The 22,568-nt window shown below is 32.8% G+C and overlaps 3 protein-coding genes across 5 annotated transcripts; 1 reads left to right on the forward strand and 2 right to left on the reverse strand.

Annotated features, from left to right (window-relative positions):
* Window positions 1-907: 907 nt before the first annotated feature.
* Window positions 908-3,445, forward strand: eIF3d1 (eukaryotic translation initiation factor 3 subunit d1). 2 transcript variants are annotated; one of them, XR_012718303.1, is made up of 6 exons: window positions 908-1,225; window positions 1,497-1,647; window positions 1,718-2,199; window positions 2,265-2,557; window positions 2,621-3,229; window positions 3,282-3,445. XR_012718303.1 is itself a non-coding variant. In XM_075292362.1 (5 exons), the coding sequence occupies exons 1-5, from the start codon at window positions 1,030-1,032 to the stop codon at window positions 3,167-3,169; spliced, it is 1,671 nt and encodes a 556-aa protein (XP_075148477.1). In that variant the 5' UTR covers window positions 908-1,029; the 3' UTR covers window positions 3,170-3,445. The 2 variants fall into 2 exon arrangements, 1 of the variants encoding a protein (XP_075148477.1); XM_075292362.1 differs by having other exon boundaries at window positions 2,621-3,445.
* A 3,078-nt stretch (window positions 3,446-6,523) lies between these two features.
* Window positions 6,524-14,890, reverse strand: Cchl (Cytochrome c heme lyase). 2 transcript variants are annotated; one of them, XM_075292364.1, is made up of 3 exons: window positions 14,725-14,890; window positions 8,166-8,777; window positions 6,524-7,401 (listed from the first exon to the last, which is right to left on the reverse strand). In XM_075292364.1, exons 2-3 carry the CDS (start codon window positions 8,768-8,770, stop codon window positions 7,149-7,151), a joined length of 858 nt encoding a protein of 285 aa, XP_075148479.1. In that variant the 5' UTR covers window positions 8,771-8,777; window positions 14,725-14,890; the 3' UTR covers window positions 6,524-7,148. The 2 variants fall into 2 exon arrangements, with proteins under 2 accessions (XP_075148479.1, XP_075148478.1); XM_075292363.1 differs by having other exon boundaries at window positions 8,166-8,781; window positions 14,729-14,889.
* Window positions 8,803-14,600, reverse strand: LOC142222311 (uncharacterized). Its single transcript, XM_075292365.1, has 2 exons — window positions 14,027-14,600; window positions 8,803-9,084 (listed from the first exon to the last, which is right to left on the reverse strand). Exons 1-2 carry the CDS (start codon window positions 14,319-14,321, stop codon window positions 8,948-8,950), a joined length of 432 nt encoding a protein of 143 aa, XP_075148480.1. The 5' UTR covers window positions 14,322-14,600; the 3' UTR covers window positions 8,803-8,947.
* Window positions 14,891-22,568: the final 7,678 nt, after the last annotated feature.

Genomic DNA, 22,568 nt, shown 5'->3' on the forward strand with positions numbered 1-22,568 from the left:
GGGGAAATCGAATTGCTATTTTGTGAATTCATATTGCTGGAAATGTATACTAACAGCACGTTTCTTGCAAATTGCCCGAATTTTAATTTTTGTGACACCAACGTTCTTGGGGAAATCGAATTTTGTGGTTTTCAATACATATTATGCCACGAAGTACGTGGTCAGTTGAAACAAATACAAAAATATGAAATATTTTTGACAAAATAAGTTCGAGTTTATCCGCTGAAATCATTTTTTCACGATTACTTTTTTTTAATAATCCATTTTAAGGAATACAAACTTTGCGAAAATTTTCTCAACAATTTCTCAACTTGAATATTACCCTAATCCTTTGAAAAAATATTTGAAAATTTATTTAATTTTAGTATTTTTCAAATGTTTGTGTTTATTGGGATGTGATAGCTATTCAGCTTAAATTTTTTTGGTATATATTCCCATCACAGTTGGCGATTATTATAGTGCCAATTAAGAGTCTATGGTAGCAATGGCGATGAAATCGAACTTTGAAATTCTGGCAGAGTTGAGAGTATTTTGCCATCGCTATTGTTAGAAGAGTCATTTTCATATTTTGTGAAACATCAAGGATAAACATCTTCTTATAAAATTTTTGAAAAAAACCAGAAAAAATCGGCGCTGAAAACATAGTTATTATGCTGCCAACACTTTTTGAATTTGACGACACTTCTTAGAATACCCAACACATCGAAAGCAGTCGTATACGATATTTCAATTTTCCCCTCTCTGGCATGTAGTTTTTGTATTTGCACTGGAGTCACAGTTTTATTGTCGTGTATTGAAAAACACGTCTTGTATTTGCCATTTAAGCTGAATTAACGTTGGTAACTCTCTATTTGGGAAAAAATCCCATCGATAAAACTGTGAACATTTGTATCTGGCAATGCCATAGGCCTCTTTTAAATCGTCTTTAATAATTGTCACGTCAATTTGTGTCTGAACGCAAAAGTTTTCTTAATATTTCGTAAAATTTAAGACAAATACTTATAAGATATCATTACTGGGTCTTGTAAAATGAGTGAAACTTTAAATGCATCAGGTGGTCTGCACTTTGAGAAGCCTCAAGTGCAATTTAATGAAAATGGTTGGGGACCATGCGAGCTCTCGGACACCTTTAAAGATGTGCCATATCAGCCATTCAGTAAAAGTGATCGTCTAGGAAAAATATGTGATTGGACTAATACGTCCAACAATGATAAAAAGTATCAAAGTGAGTCAAATTCAAGTGGAAAATTCAGTTCCGTTTTATACTATGAAGCGGAAGATATTTGCATAGCCAATGTATTTGGCCCAAAAGTTGGGTTATGTCGAAGTGACAAACTAGATGTGGCAGCCATACTACATGTCTGCAAAAAAATTTCCCTTATGCAATTTTAGCTGCTTTTGACATTTCTTGAATGGGACTTTTTTTGTTGACATGAAAACAAATCTCTCTAAGAGTAAATATCGCGTACTAAACATACCGGTTTTAATATTTTCAGACAAATATGCTTCTTCCTTCGGTACCGGCAATCAATATGCTTACTATCATGAAGAAGATGAAACTACTTTCCATTTGGTGGATACAGCCCGTGTCCAAAAACCACCCCATCAACGTGGTCGTTTCAATATGCGCAATCTACGCAATGCTAGGTGAGCTTTTTATACAAAAAATAATCATCCATAATCGAAAAATATATATATGTTGTTTTATTTTTTCAAGAAATGCTCGCGGTCGCAATGCTCGTGGAGGAGCCACACCTCACATGACGACTTTGGGTGGCAAAAATGTTAAGGCTCGCGATAACCGTCGCGGTGTCAACAGAAAATTCGGTGGTCGCAATGCTCCACCCAAAATGCGTGAATCGTCTGTAGCTGTACGCTCCGATTGGTGTTCCATTGAGGAAATGGACTTCCCCCGTTTAATGAAATTGTCGTTGCCCAATATTAAGGAGGGTGAAGATATAGTCACCTGTGGTACTTTGGAATACTATGACAAAATTTACGATCGCATTAATGTCAAAAATGAAAAACCTTTGCAAAAGATCGACCGTATCGTCCATACTGTCACAACCACTGATGATCCCATCATTCGTCGCTTGTCCAAAACAATGGGTAATGTTTTCGCTACTGATGCTATTTTGGCCACTATCATGTGTTCGACCCGTTCGAATTATTCATGGGATATTGTCGTCGATAAAATTGGTAAGTATAATACAAGTAATGTTTTAGAAGGCCAATAAAACTTGAACTATTATTGGTTTTTGCAGGCGATAAAATCTTCATGGATAAACGTGACAATACTGAATTCGATTTACTAACGGTTAATGAAACCTCTGTTGAACCGCCAACCGATGATGACAGTTCACCAAATTCACCACGTAATCTAGCCATTGAAGCCACATTTATCAATCACAATTTCAGTCAACAAGTATTGAAAACCGGACCCAATGAACCCAAATATAAATTCCAAGAAGCCAATCCCTTTATTACCGAAGATGAAGACATTGAAGTTGCTAGTGTTGGTTATCGTTATAAGAAATGGAGTTTGGGTAGTGATATTGTGAGTATGACGAATATGATATACACCTCGAATATGTAACTAACTTATATTTTAATCGATTAGGTTTTGGTTGCTCGTTGTGAACATGATGGTGTTCTCCAATCACCCAATAGCGAGCCGCAATTCCTTTCGATCAAGGCTCTCAATGAATGGGATTCAAAATTGGCGAATGGTGTTGAATGGCGTCAAAAGTTGGATACCCAACGAGGTGCAGTATTGGCCAATGAATTGCGCAATAATGCTTGCAAATTGGCCAAATGGACTGTACAGGCCGTACTTGCTGGTTCCGATCAACTTAAGCTCGGCTATGTCTCACGTATCAATCCCCGCGATCCCTCACGTCATGTCATCCTTGGAACACAACAATTCAAGCCCCATGAATTTGCTACACAGATTAATTTGAGCATGGACAATGCCTGGGGTATACTTCGTTGCATTATCGACATTGTTATGAAACAGAAGGATGGTCGGTATTTGATAATGAAGGATCCCAACAAGCCTATTATTCGTTTGTATGATATCCCCGATAACACTTTCGAAAGTGATGACGGTGATGACAGTGAGGGTGATGATGGTGAAGCTTTCCAACCTGTTTATTCGTACGGAAAATAAGCAAACTGTATAAAGAACAACATAAATAGTAAACAACCGAAAACGGACTATTTATAAAAAGTAAAAAATTTATTTTATAATATAAATACTTTTATAAATAATTTTTTTTTAGATCCTGTTTTATAATTATTCGCTGAAAAGTTACAACATTAATCACAACAATTACCATAATATTATAATACATACATGAAGAAAATAATATTATCTTCAATTAAACAAAACTGTTGCTTTAATAAAATAAAAATATTATGTTTTAGCGATATTAAAGCAACTAAATCCCGGTTTTTTTAATATTTTAATTCGGAAGAACTACAGAGCAAATAACTAATTCAATTACCAATATTCTAGAAAAAACTGTAAACAATCTAAGAATGATAAATAAGTCAACATTAGGCTCAATCAAAACCACTGGAAGTGTTATCACCCTCATACATGTTCGAATGTAGTTATAATTTGATTGTTTTTGGAGAAACTGGGGGTAATCACGGTTGCCACAATTGGTAGAATTCTACCAAAAATGGTAGTTTTTCCTGTTTGGTAGATTGGTAGAATTCTTGATGTTTTTTGGTAGATTTTCTAAATTATTCCTCTCCAATTAAGAGGTACTTCACAATTTTTCTAGAGAAATAAAATGTTGACAAAATTTTCTAAAGAATTAATATTTTGACAAAAATTTTTATGGAAATAAAATTTTAACAAAGTTTTCTATAGAAATAAAATGATAACAAAATTTTCTATAGAAATAAAATTTTCTATAGAAAACAAAAATTTAAAAAAATTTTATAGAAATAAAATTTTGATAAAATTTCTATAGAAATAAAATTTTGACAAAATTTTCTAAATAAATAAAATGTTGACAAAATTTTCTAAATAAATAAAAAAATTGACAAAATTTTCTATAGAAATAAAATTTTGACAAAGTTTTCTATAGAAATGAAATTTTGACAAAATATTCTATAGAAATGAAATTTTGACAAAGTTTTCTATAAAAATGAAATTTTGACAAAATTTTCGATAGAAATGAAATTTTGACAAAATTTTCTATAAAAATGAAATTTTGACAAATTTTTCTATAGAAATGCAATTTTGACAAAATTTTCTATAGAAATAAAAATTTGACAAAAAAATTTCTATAGAAATAAAAATTTGACAAAAAATTTTCTATAGAAATAAAAATTTTACAAAATTTTCGATAGAAATGAAATTTTGACAAAATTTTCTATAGAAATGAAATGTTGACAAAATTTTCTATAGAAATGAAATTTTGTCAAAATTTTCTATAGAAATAAAATTTTGACAACATTTTCTATAGAAATAAAATTTTGACAAAATTTTCTATAGAAATGAAATTTTGTCAAAATTTTCTACAGAAATAAAATTTTGACAAAATTTTCTATAGAAATAAAAATTTGACAAAATTTTCTATAGAAATAAAATTTTGACAAAATTTTCTATAGAAATAAAATTTTGACAACATTTTCTATAGAAATAAAATTTTGACAAAATGTTCTATAGAAATGAAATTTTGACAAAATTTTCTATAGAAATGAAATTTTGACAAAATTTTCCACAGAAATGAAATTTTGACAAAATTTTCTATAGAAATGAAATTTTGACAAATTTTTCTATAGAAATGAAATTTTGACAAAATTTTCTATAGAAATAAAAACTTGACAAAAAATTTTCTATAGAAATAAAAATTTGACAAATAATTTTCTATAGAAATAAAAATTTGACAAAATTTTCTATAGAAATGAAATTTTGACAAAATTTTCTATAGAAATAAAATTTTGACAAAATTTTCTTTAGAAATAAAATTTTGACAAAATTTTCTATAGAAATGAAATTTTGACAAAATTTTCTATAGAAATGAAATTTTGACAAAATTTTCTATAGAAATGAAGTTTTGACAAAATTTTCTGTAGAAATAAAAATTTGACAAAATTTTCTATAGAAATAAAATTTTGACAAAATTTTCTATAGAAATAAAATTTTGACAAAATGTTCTATAGAAATGAAATTTTCACAAAATTTTCTATAGAAATAAAATTTTGACAAAATTTTCTATAGAAATAAAAATTTGACAAAATTTTTTTACAGAAATAAAATGTTGACAATATTTTCGATAGAAATAAAATTTTGCCAAATTTTCTATAGAAATAAAATTTTAACAAAATTTTCTTTAGAAATAAAATTTTGAGAAAATGTTCTAAAGAAATAATTTTTTTTATTATCTATCAACTATTGTTAAATAAATATATAATATTAATGTATTGGCCTTGTAGGCTTTGGGTATTATATGAAATAAATAAATAGACAAAAAATTCTCACTTGGAGGTTGTTATTGGAAAAATGGTTGCTTGTTTGAATTTGGTTTTAGGAGATAAGATTATATACTATATTAGCTGAATTTCTTTTTAATCTGCCCGCCAAGGGAAATAGGCTAACCTGGTAGCATCAACATTTATCCATCTGAACTTAGTTATTATTATTGCGAATTTGTAAAGCAGAACATCATGTACCATAGGAAGATCAATCAGGGGGACAGTAGAGTAATTGAAGTTGGAGGGGAATATTTTGAATAATCTACCAAGAATTCTACTAATCTATCGAACGGTAAAAAAGCTACAATTGTTTGGTGAAATTCTGCCAAAACTGATCCTGAAATCTGTTTGTTATTTAGGTTAGTTCAGTCGTTTTTGTAATAATTCGTCGTCGTATTGAATTTGGAAAAACCCGACCAAATTATGTACCACATATACATCACGCGATTTGCGCTAAAAAGGCTATAAATATTATTGAGATCAGATCAAATAGTTTTAAAATATTTAGAAAGTAAAAAAATGTGCAAGAAGAAGATGGGAAATTGGAGGCTTAGAACATCAAACCATTGATGGCGCTTGGTCCCTACTTTTCGTTTACGAGTTTGGTTCGATACAAATCTAAAATACACATAAAAAGAAGTTAAGAGCAGAAAAAAACTGTGAATATACGAGAAAGTGTAATTTTGTACTTGATGCTCAAAATTTAACATTGTCTCATTCAAAAAATTAACTGTTGAATAAAAAAAAAATTACAAATATGTATGGACATAACGTCGTCAACGCAACATTTGGTATGACAAAACCCAAATTCCCATCCCGTCTTATGATGAAATTAAAGTTATAAAATGTCTTAAATAATAACACCGACAAATATTTATTATTGTTGGCATTAGGAACCAATTTATATTCGCCAACTAACTCCTAGTCAATATTCTCCTTGCATTCGTCCTCTCAAAAGTTTGGAATTTTTTTAATTAAGTACTGATTGGATAGAGTGCCAAAATAAATCTAACTTTAAAAAAAATACACATTTATAATTTTAAGTTTACAAGTATTTATTTCGTGTTCTTCTTTATTTGTTGTACATATCTAATTTATTAGTTTTATGTTATCAATAATCACAATACCAAGTATTTGCGATAAAATATTGGTTCGTTATCATTTCGTATGTATAGGATTAAAAAGGAAAATGAAAACGAAACCACATTTATTGAAATACTTTTTATCATCAATAATTGAGGGTATTTCGTCATATTGATTTAGTTATTATAACATGTCAATTGTAGTGTATTTTTCATAGGTGTGTCTGCAAAGTACTGGCTATATTTTTCTAATTAGTAGTATATGTTATTCGTATGCTGGGCAGTATTTCTTCTAAGCGGAAATACTACAATGCAGTTTAAATTTTTTTTAATTGATTTTAATTAGGATTGTTATTATGTCCAATGAGGTTTTGAAAAAAATCAAATCAAACTTTCATAAATAATAAATTTTAAACGATGATTCTTCATGAGTTTTAACCAAGGTGTTTAACAAAGAAATTTGCTTTTTTGGCTTTGTCGATAGAAATCCAAAAAATTATGCATATTTTTTTGTCATAAATTAGTTTTAAGTATGTATATGACTAACAACAGTTTTTGTCTCTATAGATTTTTTTAGTGATCAACTTTGCCACTATCTGTTCGAGAACCTTGGATCATATCTAAAGCTGAGAATTTCCAACGCATATATGCAACACGCATACGATCCCAAACGTTGTCGACGGAATCTAAGGCTGGACGAACATCAAGTAAAGCAAATTTATAGTCACTATCAACAATGCCACCATCATAGTAATCAATAACATAGCGTACATCTTTGCCACAGCGATCAACAATCCAATCGTGACGATCAAAGGGTAGTTCGTAACTGAAAACAGAAGAAATTTATATTATTTATATTTAACTTACTCAGTAAGAAATGTTATGTATGGTACAAAAGCCTTTAAAGGCATGGAAGGTATATGGATAGCTATGAGAATCGAAAAGTTAAATTTAGACGATCAAAATTTGGAAAAGTTAACTTTCGAACTTCTCACCCATCTCTCTTTATCATCGGCTAACTAAGGTATGCAGATATTTCGATATCACTATTGACAAATTTAACGACTATTTAAATCTTCTATTCAATGAACCAGGCTTTCGATTAGAAGATACACTTTCTATCGACCCCGTGATTGACATCCGTCATTTTTTCTTCGGTACCAAACAATATATTGGCATTAATTTGACATTAATATTTCTTACTGTGGTTTTTCAAGTGAGATACATATTGGACTATATTTAGAAACTGCCATATAATGTGGGGTATATAGGTCCAAATGTCCTTGTCCTTCATACAGAACCTGAACATAGTCCTTCATACAGAACCTGGACATAGTCCTTCATACAGAACCTCACATTAGCAAATTGGAACTTTGTTTCCAGCAATTATCATAACCATGAAAAAAAACAAACGCTGTGGAGATATTTACTTTAAAAGAAATTCTTGCCCGTCATAATGTATGGTAGAGTACTGGAATTAGACACAAAGTTGCAAAACGTTTGTTTGCAATGATAGGTAGCCCGATTCTGTCATTCCAAGAATACTTTTTTATGCAATTTAAGTCAATTCCACATCATTTTTTGACTTACCCTAACCAGCTGCGAAAACGAGCCCTTGGACTATAATCTGAAGCTTTGCCACCAAAACTCTTCAAACGTGGATTACCGCACTCTTTGGCATGCAACGCTTCCCATTTAAGAACTTCCTTCCATGCTTGTTCATTATTGGCATTGTGAATACGAATAATATCAGCCATATCCTTTTGTGACACATCTTCATTCTTCCAGCGCCAACCTTTGCGCAACATAGCATTCCAGAACATTTGTTGACTAGGATATTGCCAAAATTGAACACTGCCATCCTCTGTTACTTTGGGTATACTTGATGTCTGACGATCCGTAGGTAGAGGGAATGGTTGATCTTTAGCTGGTTGTTGATTTGCTGGAGGCATCATATTCAAGGGATTTACATCACTGTTGTCGTGTTTTACAGGGCATTCGGAGGCGGACGCTGTTGTTGTGGCTTGCATACTGGGATGTGGGGGTTTAGTATTTGCTCCAGCTTTTGCATCTTTTTGATGCATAGGGCATTCGGGAGGTGGATTTCCTCCTGTTGCCATCATGTTCTCATGATTCTTTGGAATATTGCTTCCCTGTGAAGCCTGCATTTGGGCTATTGAGACTGCGTTGCCCATAACTAAGCTGTCTGAAAATAAATGTTTCAAATTATTCATATGTATATATATGTTTTTTTTTTTTTTTTTTGTGTTGTAGTTAAATTATGGCGATGTTTGAACCATCAAAAGCCAGGTTGTTAAACGATCGATGTACCACAAAAATACATCTATGAATTGTTACGTCCAGGTGACCAGCTACTCCCAGCAGGTCTTCAGCTTCATACAACGAAAAAAGGGGGCCCTTATTAGATCCAGTCTATTAGGGCGCCTTGGTGTGAGTGGCTTCTGTGACGAGTGTTTCAATATCCATATGAGTACTTCATTTTCCAATTCTTAGTGAAAAAAATTATTAAAAATTGATGCTAATAAACAATCATCAACTTTTGAATTAGTGTAGTGGATAAGAGTAGATGTTTCTATAATCATAGTAATATATTTCATTAGTGTATAAATCAGGTACAAATAGTTATAACGAGCGCATATAAAATTTATGCATTAAACAGATACTATATCTATATCACAGATCATATCACAGCGATATCTGATTAGGCCTCAGATTGCCATGTTTGTTTCACAAATAAATTTTGCTAATTTTTCATATAATTCCATATTCTTTGACAAAAGAATGTCATCAATCGAGCAATAATCATTGAAAAAGTCATATTTGTTTCTTAATTCAGCATGTTTTACACAATCAAAGATGGCATGATGTGTCGTGTCCATTTGCCAACATCGATCACATATAGGAGTTGATATTGCCCCTATTTTATATAGAAAGGGTTTATCATATAAATGGCCAGTGAGTAGTCTGTTTATAATCTTGGTTTCCTTGGGGCTTAGATTAGTGGACGCATACAAGGGTTTGTCCATCACACTATTGTAGACCTTGAAATAATCTTTGCCATGGGTCCTCGATATTTCTATAAATTGGTTGTTCCATCTACGCCATAACTGGTCTTCAATAACTCTTAAGGCCTCTTTCTCAGTGTACTTTACTTCGAGAGGCGCTCCACAGGATGTCGCCATTTTAGCGATCTCGTCCGCCTCTTCATTAATTCTAATATTTCTGTGGCCAGGAATCCAGACCACATGGCATAATTCAACATCGGAGCTCTCTAATTTTGAGTGGAAATTCAAGGCGATATAATTATTGTCATTAGCACAAGCCAAAACCTTACACGCAGCAAGGCTATCAGTGAAAATGACAATTTTTTCGTACTCATTTTCAACTGCAATTTGCAAGGCTTTATATAGAGCTACCATCTCACCAAACATGGAGGAGGCCTTGAAATTGATTTTAAAATAAAATCTATTTTCAAGCCCCGGTATATAAATACCACAGCCCGTGGTGTCTTCAGCTACAGAGGCGTCCGTCGAGATGATGACAAAACCATTTTCTTTATACCACTCTATGTTCTGATTGTAGATGGCATGAATGACTTCATCTGGTGTTTCATCTTTTTTACTAGATAATAGGTTGAGTGTAACAGAGCATTTATCAGAGGATTTACAATTAGAGACGTATTCAATATTATCAAAAACCTCTTTAAAGTCATGATAAACATGGCTATAACTGGACTTGACCAGGGGATTGTCAGAGACAATATCAAACAACTCAAAGTTATATTTCTTAACATTCATCAATTCTTTAGCCGTAAGCAACATAGCCCTGAACTCGGGAGGCAGTTCATGCGCTAAAGCATATAAAGAGTGAACAGGTGTGTTTCTGCAGATGCCCAGGCACCTCCTAAGCATGTTATTTTGTAATCTTGCAATCCTTTTGTTTACATATAGGGGGGAATGTGAAGTGGTCGTTCTTGCATACTCAATCTTAGATCTTACACAGCCCTTATAAAAGTTTAAGGCCACCCTCGGGTGCAAACCGCCTTTAATAGACGTAAGACATTTCAGCATGTTGACTCTATTTTGAGTCTCTTTGGTAATCGAGACGTAGTGCTCATTAATTGATAGGGAGTTGGTAATAATTCTACCCAAAAACTTCATTTTTTTGACTTGAGGAATATTTACCTCACCAATAGTCAGGCCAATGACCTTTTTGCTACCTTTAGCAAAATACATAGTGTTGCATTTTTCAGGATTAAAGGATAAATTCAATTTATCACAATTTTCCGCAAACAACGCAGTTTTACATACAAGATTTCTTTGTGCCCTCTCAAACACCTTATCATATGACATCAAAACAAAATCATCTGCATATTGGAACAATTGTGTACAATTATTTTCAATATTATGAAGACCAGCTGTATATAAATTGAAAAGGATGGGCGAGAGACAACTGCCCTGCGGAAGACCATTTCGCACAATGACTTCCTCCCTTCCCAGCTTTAATTTCCTAAAGGATAAGAAGTTGATAATCCAGTCACAATACATGCGATCAAGTCGACCATCAATTAACATTTTATGAAGAATGCCAAGATTCACACAATTGTAGGCATTCCCAACATCTAGGGCAAGAATCATGACTTTATAGTTATTTTCTTTTAAAATGGCAATTCTATGTAGAAGCTCGTTGAGACAATTGTTAGTAGAGGAATGTTTTTTATAAGCAAAAGACCTTCTAGGTATGAGTTCATTTGCTTTAATTTGTGGCGTAATTCGCTCCTTGACCATGAGATTAATGCACTTCAAGAAAACAGAAATAAGCGAGATGGGTCTATAACTACTAATATCGCTATAGTTCTTATTTGGCTTGGGTATTGGTACAATTTTAACAGTTCTCCAACTGTCAAAAATGTTGTTATTGACAAAAGCATTATTCATTGCCGTGAGCAGTGCTCTCTTGGAGATACCAGGCAATGCCTTTAACATGGTGTATGTTATACCATCGTCACCAGCTGCTGAATTGGTTTTCCTCTTATTTAAGCAATCTTCCAACTCTTCAAAAGTAAAAAGTTCAATTCTCAAACCAGTCTTCTCTTCCTTTCCCAGTATCAGGGGTTCCGAAACACCAAATACCTGCCTCTCCAGCATCTCCAAGTATTCCTTATTTCTTTCCATATTCCATGAGTCTCCTTTTGGTTTATTCCGGCCACGTATGTTGTTTATAAATTTCCAAGCCATTCTAGTATTGGGTGTCTTGTTAATCTCCTCAATTTTCTTCAAAAAACTTGATTTTTTTGCTTTCTTGACCTCCGATTTCCATTTTTCAATCTCCTTCCTTGCAGACTCAAGGTTTTCAAAGGAAGGATTAATTCTCGCTTTCTTATTTGCTGCAAGCTGCCTCCTGAATAACGTCTTCAGCTCATTTGTCCACCAGTATTTTGGGGCTTTATCATTGTCAATCTCACTTGTCGCAAATGCAATTTCATCTTTCAGAGTGCGTTCAATCGTATCAAAACAAGGTTCGAGTTCCACTTCATTTAACGATTTCATTAATTTATATCTGGATAAAAATTTAATCCTTTTCATGTTTCCTACCTCAATCGTTACAGTTATAGGAAAATGGCGGCTGCCTCCGATATACCCTTGATTTACCTCCCAAGAGCCTGATAAATCAGCACTAATGAAAGACAAATCCAAAACCGAACCTTGCGATTCACCATTTCGCTGAAAAGTGATTCTACCGTCATTTACACATATCAGTCTGGAGTCACTAATAATTGACTCAAGTTCCTTGCCTTTTCTATTCGAGACGACATCACCCCATATGATGTTTCTGGCGTTGAAGTCACCCAGCATAACCACATTCTCGCAACAGTCCAAAAAAAGGCATAACCTCCCAACTTCCATCACAAAAACGTCAGCAGGTAGGCTTGGCGGAAAGTAGACTGCTACAAAAACTAGATTTTTTCTCAGGTTTGTTGTTTTTACAATAAGCACATCCAATTCAGTTTCAAACTTCATAACAGCATATCTTATGTTTTTTCTTAGGCCAATGGATACACCTCCATAACCATCAGCTCTAAATCGTTGTATCAAATTAAAATTTATCAATCTGTTGCAATTATCGGGGTTTTCAGCAAAAATTTCAGATAATACAACTACGTCATAATCATAATTATTCAGAAAAAATTCAATAGAGTTTTTATTCTTAGTAAAAGATTGTACATTATATTGCAAAATTTTGACCATTATTATTATTAACCATATATATATCGTTGTATTCAGGAGAGCTAATACCACATTTATTCAAACGTGTAGAAAAATGACTCATCGCATCCAAAGCTGCAGAGTTTCCTGACATTCTCATGAAGTCTACCATGAAACGCATCATCTCACTGGTGATTTTCTCCAACTCTGTCACTCTTTTGTCATCTGTCATATAGACAGGGGCAGAAGGTTGAGATTCGGCAAACATCCTTGGCTGCATCTGAACTCCTTTTTGATGAATATACTGCTTTTTTTTCTTTTTCAGGATTGAGCTATAGGTATACGGAGTGAGGATTTCATTCACTTCCTTATCCTTGTTGTTCACACACTCATTTACTTTATTACTTGTCTTCTTGTTTATCATCATCTCTGGAAACTGGTCATCGTCCTCCAATAAGTCAAACCGATTCTGGCTCTTGTAAAGCTCAACCACCTCTCTTTTGGACATCTTTTTCTTAGTCATTATCTTGTTTGTAGCAATTTCTTGCTGCCAAACTGGGCACTTCTCCTTCTCATCCGCTAAGTGATTCTCACTTTTACATAGAATGCATTTCTTTTTTTCACACTTACTGTCACAAATTTCTTCATTCGCCCCACATTTCAGACAACGTTTTTTTGATCTACACCCATTCCTCGTATGTCCCAACCTGCCACAATTGTGACATTGACGTACAGCAGGATAAAAGGTGTCAACATTTAGCACAGTTTTTTCATAGATTATCCATTTCGGGTGATCATCACCACAAAAACCCACTTTTACCGTCTCAGTGGGATGCCAGACATTTGGATCTTCTGGATCTCTTTTTGTGAATCTTTTTACAGACAGAATTTTCTTCCCTGAAATCGCCCTAGCCATGATATCCTCTTCACTAAAGCAAAGAGGAACGTCTCTAATTACCCCATACGTCTCAATGAAACTTCTTGGGACAAAAGCCCTCAATTTCCTATTCCTCAACTCTTCATTGTCTAGAAAGCGGTTAGCTGATTGAATATCTTCAAAGGTAAGTTTATATAGAGTCACCCCTATAGCAACTACCTTTTTGATTTTCTCAAACTCATCCGCCTTGATATCTTTTATTTTAGAGATGAAATATAAACCATTTTTAACTTTTCTATTTGACATGTTGTCAGCCTCAGAAGAGTCTACCAAAACTACAATCTCACCTGCATGATCCTCCGAATAACGAACCTCCGCATCTCTCACCTTTCGTTTTTTGGGGTCACTCACAGTCTCATCCTCTCGTCTCCTTATGTTTTTGCCACACCTCTCTTCGCCATCCACTCCATCTCTTTCTCCATCTACATCATCATCTGCCACACACCGCTTAGCGTCGTCAATAAAATTTTTTGTCCTCATGGGACGCGTCATCTTTTGGTTTTTAACCACTTTTTCATTGGTATCTATTCGGCATATTATCATTGAGTTTGAGGGTCCTGCCCTCACCTCTTTTTCACTCATCTTGGCCTCCACACTGGCCCCAAACACTTTTACGTCACACCACTCACACAAATTACTTTATTGTTTTCGCTCCAAAGCAATACAGAATCTTCACAAATTAATCCACTAAAACATTTAGTGGCTCAAAAAGAGTCTACAATACTGTTCAGAACAGTAAAAACACTTATTAAATTCACGATTTTCACCGATCAAAAAATTCCAAAAAAATCTCTCAGAAAAAAGCGTCTGTATACACCAAGATGGCTGCCGGAAGTGATATATATGTTTTGTAACATGTTCTATATAAGTCGAGAATCACAAGGTGCTCCTTGATTTCTACACCCCCCACAGAAACCACCTGAACATGCTCTATTGCGTAATGTTGTTGTAATATTTGTTCACGTTTTCTATACGGTCGCTGAACTTACAATTTTAGTAATGAATCCAGAAAATACACAAAATTTCTGCTATGAAGGGATCCCTTTTGTTTTCCCCTATTTAATTCATTAATATTGCAAATTTCTGTACAATTTCGACTAATCTTCTACAAAGCACCAATGTGAGAAGAGAACGTTTTGCTGTCAAAATAGATTTTTACAGGGCTACCAAGTTTTAATATTTTTATTGCATGATATATTAACAAGGTAGTAAATTTATAAAACAAAAAGGGATAGTTGGGTGATTATCGATAATTCAGAGCTGCAATAACGATTATGAATTCGAATATAATTTTTCCAATCTATAACATTCATACGACTAAAACTACATTGAATACAATGTTTTACATAAATAAAGGATTAATGATTAATTACAAATTGAAATTCTGATGGTGTATCAGCGTCTATCATGCGCTTTACAGACTATCAGTTATTCCGGACGGAATGCCGGTATTTGTAAAGAATCTTATGCGCTTTACAGACTATCAGTTATTCCGGACGGAATGTTGGTGTTTGTAAAGAATCTTACAGTGTGTCGGATCGATACGACTTGTTGGCGATGACTAAAACATCGGTAAATGTGTTATCGATCCCATAAACATGCAGTAGTATCGATTACGCCTTCGGACTTAACTTATATTGTGCACAATATATGGGATATGTTCGACACATGCACTGTCGTCCGGAATAAGTGATATTATGTAAAGCGCATTACAGTGTGTCGGATCGATACGATCCGACACATTTACCGATGACTAAATAATCGGTAAATGTGTTATCGATCCCACAAACATACAGCAGTATCGATTATGCCTTCGGACTTAACTTATATTGTGCACAATATATAGTATATATTCGACACGAGCACTGTCGTCCGGAATAACTGATAATCTGTAAAACGCATCAGCCAGTGAGCTTCTCTATGATCGAGACAGAATGCCTGAAAAAATAACTGAAAAATATCACTTTATTCCCTTTGGAAGATCGAACATTTTTCACCAATACCCCTGCAAACATTTTTTGAATTTGACGGCGCTTCTGAGAATCCCCACCACGTCGAAAACAATCGTATACGACATCCAAAACTCGTCGGAAAAGCGCCGTCACTATTGAGAAGTTGTACTACGCCATGTTACTACAAAAATGTATCGCATGAGTGCAATTATTAGGTGCCTTTTTTAATAAATTTAGAACGACGCCAATAAGAGCCCCATCAAACAATAAGAAAAAGTGCATTTTAAGATAGTTGTAAAAGAAATCTTGTGGTCAAGTAAACCACGATTGTTTAGAAGATTATTAATTTGATTAAACATTTACAAATTCTTATAAATATAACATTTATATCACTATCACAAAACATTAAACATAATTTTTTCATTAATAATAGAATGTTTTTGATTTACAAGTGGCAAGTTACATGTTGCAGCGTCTATCAGCCAGTGCTTTTATTCTCGATGGAGGCAGCGTGTCTGGAAAAATATTTGAAAAACTATCACTTTATTCCATTTGGAAAGTCAAAAATTGTTCACCAATATACTAAGCGAAATAACTATGTTTTCAGCACTTCATTATCGTTTTTATTTAAATAAATTATAAGAAGCTAGTTGCGCTTGGTGTTTCACAAAATATAAAATGGCTCTTGTAACAATAGTGATGGCAAAATACTTTCATGTATATTTCATACGCGTGCCCATCACATTTGGCGATTGTTGCAGTGCCACTTACGAGTCTGTTGTAGCGATGAGGATGAAATGGAACTTTGAGATGCTGGCAGGGATATAGCTATCAAAATATTAAATTATGTTTTCAGCACTTCATTTTTGTTTTTATTCAAATAATTTATAAAAAGCAATCTGCGCTTGGCGTTTCGCAAAATACTACGTTCTGGTTATGCGCCGTGCAGGTTATAACTTTATCCGGACGACAGTGGTCGGGTCGATCATATCCCATATATTGACCACATTATAAGTTAATCGATACTAGAGCATGTTTATGGGATCGATAACAAATTTACCGATTATTTAGTCATAAACGAATTGTCGTATCGATTGGACACACTCTACGATTTTTTACAAACACAGACATTCCGTCCGGAAAAACTTATAATCTGTAGGACGCATAGGGGGATGTTCACCAAACATTATCAAAAACAAATTTATTTTAATTATTAAAACAAGCATTTCTGCAATGAAATTAATGATGGATTGCCAATTCCGCTTGAAATTTTTATTGTTCATCCAGTTTTTATTAAATTTTACATCTCTCATAACTTTTATTCAGTACTAAACGAAAATAGGCCTATTATTATAGTTATTCACAATACACAGCTATTGTGACTGAAGAGAAAGTCTCGTTATGAAAAAATACCACCTGGCAATACCAAAATCGAGTAGAATTAGGCACAATAATGGCATATAAAAGATAAGCCGTAATGTTGGGAATTTTGATTACTTTTGGCTACTTGTTACTACTCTATACTTTTGAATTGAGTACTCGTTACTACCCGTTACTTTGATAAAAAATCAAAAAACGACATTTTATGTATTTTTTAATAATATTTTCTTGTTTGTAAGCATTTAAGAAGAAGTATTCATCATATAATATATATTTGGTGCTTTTTCGTTTCATGTTGTCAGCTCACAGATGACAACATTTTTGCCGTCGGTCGAAATGTTGTCAGCTCCCATGGAAAAGAAGTTGGAAGGTAAATATCGCACCGATTGATAAAAAAGGAATATTACAAAAGTTTCCATAAAAAATGCAGGCTTCATACACCAAAAAACACAAATACTTTTTATGGCAAGCGAGCTTTTTCATTGTATTAAGCAAACAGGACGAGTACATGTTTACGAGTTACATCATCAGTTATAGATCACGTCGTGGTCGTGATCTATAACCAGGGCTGTGGAGTCGAGCCAATTTTGCTCGACTCCGACTCCGACTCCGACTCCAGCATTTTTCATCAGCTCGACTCCGACTCCGACTCCGGAGTCGACTCCGGGTAATATAACTAAATCTCATTTTAGTACCACTAATTTGTAGTTCTATTGAGGGGGTATATATGGGGTATATATATGGATCGATATAAAGTATCGTATTTATTTTTGTGTGCAAGAAAGGTCTTAATTTCGCATTTATACCAATTAAACTCTTTATTTCAAATTTAGGGCAATGTTTAATAAATAAAATAATGATATAAATACCCATCATAATATGAGAAAATACCGACAGTATATGTATTTGTGGACGAAAATTATTATAAAGGGTTATATTCCCATATGCATGAATTTGAATCTGAATCGATTTAGACAAAATTGTATATACTTCTAGAAAATCTCTGTACCTAAAATTTAAATCTAACGTTATGGGACGTAACACAATTATAGCAAAAAATAAAAATGCAAAGAAAGTCTAAAGTCGGGCGGGCCGATTGTAACATACTCTGCACAACTTTGTATTTAGATCTACATTTTGATAAAATCTGAAATCAGACTTCTACAAAATCTCGTGCAGTATTTGGGAAACATTCATAATTTTTTATATAGCAAAATTTGAGTCACTTTTACCAGTTTTCGACTTAGCAGTGAGTATCAGTAAGAAAAAAATTTGAGAAAATTTGCTATATAAATAAAATTTTGACAAATTGTTTTATAGAAATAAAATTTTGAAAAAAAATATAAATAGAAATTTTGGAAAAATTTTTGTGTAGTAAATAAAAGTTTGCAAAATTTTCTATAGAAACAAAATTTGAACTAAATTCTCTATATAAATTAATGTTTGAGAAAATTTTCTATATAAATAAATTGTTTCCAAATTTTCTATAAAAAAAACTATTGTAAACAAATTTTGACAAAATTTTCAATAGAAATAAAATTTTGAAAAAATATCAATAGAAATTTTTGGAAAATTTTTTGTGTAGTAAATAAAATTTTGCAAAATTTTCTAAAGAAATAAAATGCTGCAAAATTTTCTATAGAAAGAAAATTTAGACTAAATTTTCTATAAAAATAAAATGTAAAATTTTGTATAAAAAAATCTATAGTAACAAAATTTTGGCACAATTTTCTATAGAAAAAAATTTGAAAAAATTATTAATAGAAATTTTGGAAAACTTTTTGTGTAAATAAAATTTTGCACAATTTTCTATAGAAGCAAAATGTTGGCTAAATTTTCTATAGAAATAAATTTTTGACAAAATTTTCTACATAAAAATATTTTTATACCCACCACCATAGAATGGTGACAGGGGTATAATAAGTTTGTCATGTCGAAGATGAGCTAGATCGGTCCAGGTTTTGATATAGCTCCCATATCAACCGATCGCCTGATTTGGGGTCTTGGGCTTATAAAAACCGTAGTTTTTATCCAATTTGCCAGAAATTTGAAACCTAGAGATATTCTAGGGCTATAAGGAGGAGTGCTGAAAATGGTGATTATCGGACCATGTTTTAATATAGCTCCCATATAGACAGAACTCCCGATTTTATTTCTTGAGCTTCTAGAATCCGTAGTTTTTATCCAATTTGTCTGAAATTGGAAATCTAGAGGTATTATAGGACCATTACAAGGCGTGCCGATGATGGTCATTATCGGACGAAGTTTTGATATAGCCCCCTTTTAGACCGATGTTACGAGTTTACTTCTTGGACGTCTACAATCCGTAGTTTTTATCCAATTTGCCTGAAATTGGAAATCTGGAGGTATTCTAGGACCATTAAGAGGTGCCGAATGTATTGTGTATCGGTCCAGTTTTTGATATAGTCTCCTTACAAACCGGCCCTCCGTTTTGGGGTCTATATTCTAGAACTACAATAGATGTGCTGAATACTGTACGTATCCTTCCATGTTTTTGGCGTAACCCCATTAGTCCGATTGGACCAAAATAGACCCAAAAAATTATTGAAGTTGGTCCGATGGTCAGACCAAATGGAATTTTTCTGCAGAAATAACATTTGGACAAAAATTTCTATAGAAATAAAATTTTAACAAAATTTTCATAGAAATAAAATTTTAACAACATTTTGTATAGAAATAAGCTTCTTAAAAAATTTTGGGATACAATATTATGCAAAAATTTTGTACAAATTTTAAGAAAAAATAAAATTTTGCGATAACTTTCTATAGAAAAAGATTTCTGCTAAATATGTAATAGAAATAAAATTTTGGCTAAATTTTTTACAGAAATTAAATTTTGGCTAAATTGAAATTTTGGCTAAAATGAAATCTATTGAAATAAAATTTGGACCAAATTTTCTATAGAAATAAAATATGGACAAAATTTTCGATAGAAATAGAATGAGGTCAAAATTTTATATAGAAATAAAATTTTGAAAAAATGTTCTTTCGAAGAAAAATTTTAGAAAACTTGTAACTTTTAAATTATATTAATTTAAATTAGAAAACTGGTCCCCTGGTACGAATTTTGGAAAAATTTGGTCCAAAATAAAAATTCGTTGCTGCAACGCTAGTAAGGCCTCCATATAGACCGATTTCAGATATTGAGGGTACAGAAGGTGCATTTACCATAAATGTAAATTTGCCAGATAATTCTTCTCGTAATCATAAAACAGTTGGTGTACTATAGATTTTAGATTTCAAATCAAGGTATTTTTTCTTAATTTTTTTTAATTAATTTTCTTGCACATTTACAGGATATGTTTATGATTCCTTTAAAACTCAAACAAAAATAGTTCTTATAAATCCGGAATCTGATAGGTAAAATCTTTGCATTTATTTTCGGGATGCGAACTGGTTAAACTGATCTGTCATCAAACCCCCATGAAATTTTCTAAGGAAATTAGTATATTTGATTCATGGTGGTGGGTATTTATGATTCGGCCCGGACGAACTTACTGCTATAGAAATATAGAAATAAATGTTGACTTAATTTTCTATAGAAAAAAATATTTCTATAGTAATAATATCTCGAATAATTTTTTTATAGAAATTAAATTTTGACAAAACATTCCATATAAATACAATAGTGACAAAATTTTCTATAAAAAACAGCTTTGACCATTTTTGCTGTCATATGTGTGTAGGTATATAGCCTTAAAATAAAATTAATAACAATAAATTCGAATTATTTCAAATAAATTGATATGGGGATTAAAATGGATCGATCCAGCCCATTTGCTAGTCCAACATTCTAGGAAACATAAAATGATAGCCGTAATTGGAAGTTGATTTTCATTTCCAATCATGGTGTACATTGATCGAATGCATAACGCATTGGAAACTAATTTGCGTAAAAACTTTTTTACTTAAAAAAATGTGAAGTGTTTTAAAAAATTTGGTTTAGCCGGAGTCGGAGTCGAGCAAAATTTTTACGACTCCGACTCCGACTCCGACTCCAGCCAAATCTTCAGACTCCGACTCCAAGACTCCGACTCCGACTCCGACTCCACAGCCCTGTCTATAACTGGTATTATCATCCAAGTGGTTCTCCTGACCCAAGGGATATATATTCATCATCAAATTCAGCCAAACAATTCATGGCTAAAATCAAAGTTATCCACATTCATACTCGTAAATAATGATGTGATGATCTTTTATGTTTGTCATGATTTTGCCACAGGGACCGCGATAGGTAACGACTTTTTTGATTTTCTGTCCAAGTTCCCAGCCGGAAAGAAAAGGCTTCGATAGGAGACTGCAATGTGTGTATTTGGAATAGACATGCACATAAACATTTGTGGGATTTGTATTTGCAAATTACGATTGGCGGTATAGTAACAACCTGAAAATGAAAAAAAAAATACAATTTCCCCTTTTCCCAAAGGTGATATCTGGTGGGTATGATATTAGCATTGCATAAAGCAACAGTTATCTATCTTTTCCTCCTTTGTATTCTGATAATAACTACAACGAAAATTAATTAAAATTATGCGGAACATAACTACCGCATGCTGGTACATAGACATCCAGAATGGAAATTAACGTATTAATTGATTTACAATAAAGAAATAAATAAAATAATTCAATGTGAAAGAATGTAACCGTGAAAAAGTGACGATTTCAGCTCCAACTTAATACCCACCTTTAAACTCTATACATAATGCGCTTTACAGACTATCAGTTATTCCGGACGGAATGTCGGTGTTTGTAAAGAATCTTACAGTGTGTCGGATCGATACGACTTGTCGGCGATGACTAAATAATCGGTAAATCTGTTATCGATCCCATAAACATGCAGCAGTATCGATTAAGCCTTCGGACTTAACTTATAATGTGCACAATATATGGGATATGTTCGACACGAGCACTGTCGTCCGGAATAACTGATAGTCTGTAAAGCGCATAAGACTCAAAATCTACATTTTAGAGATTTCAAATCTACTTTTTATGAGGCAAATGACAGTTGAAATCTAGTAAAAGTGGATTTCGAAAGTGTAAAGTGAATGATGTATTAAGGTTTGTACTATGTTCGGTTTTCGAGTCGAAAATCACTTTATTTTCGCGATTTTAACAGAAAACAAACATATTCATGTAAAGTCTTGCCGAAATCTAATGGAACAAGAAACTGCGCATCATTAGAGTTAATTTATCTACTTTATATTGATCTATTTTAATAAAGTAACCGCGAAAATTTCAACTCGAAAAGCGAACATAGTACATACCTTTATAGTTTACGATGTCGTTTTATGTTTTTGTTCGATGGATAGAGACTGGGACAGGATATTTAGGCGAGATAGGACTTTAACATATTTAGGCGTCATCATCCATATCTCCGTGGGATATTTTAGTTATATTCTAACGGTCTTTTGATTACTAAAATTAATTTTTAGACTTGAAATTAATTAATTATTTGAAAAACACTTTAAATTTTAGC

This window comes from Haematobia irritans, chromosome 1 (assembly GCF_050003625.1).
Source record: "Haematobia irritans isolate KBUSLIRL chromosome 1, ASM5000362v1, whole genome shotgun sequence".
Lineage (NCBI taxonomy): Eukaryota > Metazoa > Arthropoda > Insecta > Diptera > Muscidae > Haematobia > Haematobia irritans.

Bases quoted from the DNA above. Each gene is read 5' to 3' on its own strand.
- eIF3d1 (XM_075292362.1), top strand. From the start codon at position 1,030: ATGAGTGAAACTTTAAATGCATCAGGTGGTCTGCACTTTGAGAAGCCT. The intron at 1,226-1,496 runs GTGAGTCAAATT...TAATATTTTCAG, and splicing joins CAATGATAAAAAGTATCAAA to ACAAATATGCTTCTTCCTTC. The intron at 2,200-2,264 runs GTAAGTATAATA...TGGTTTTTGCAG, and splicing joins TATTGTCGTCGATAAAATTG to GCGATAAAATCTTCATGGAT.
- Cchl (XM_075292364.1), bottom strand. From the start codon at position 8,770: ATGGGCAACGCAGTCTCAATAGCCCAAATGCAGGCTTCACAGGGAAGC. The intron at 7,402-8,165 runs GTAAGTCAAAAA...TTCTGTTTTCAG, and splicing joins CGTTTTCGCAGCTGGTTAGG to TTACGAACTACCCTTTGATC.
- LOC142222311 (XM_075292365.1), bottom strand. From the start codon at position 14,321: ATGAGTGAAAAAGAGGTGAGGGCAGGACCCTCAAACTCAATGATAATA. The intron at 9,085-14,026 runs GTGAGATTGTAG...TTTTTCACTAAG, and splicing joins TTATTCGGAGGATCATGCAG to AATTGGAAAATGAAGTACTC.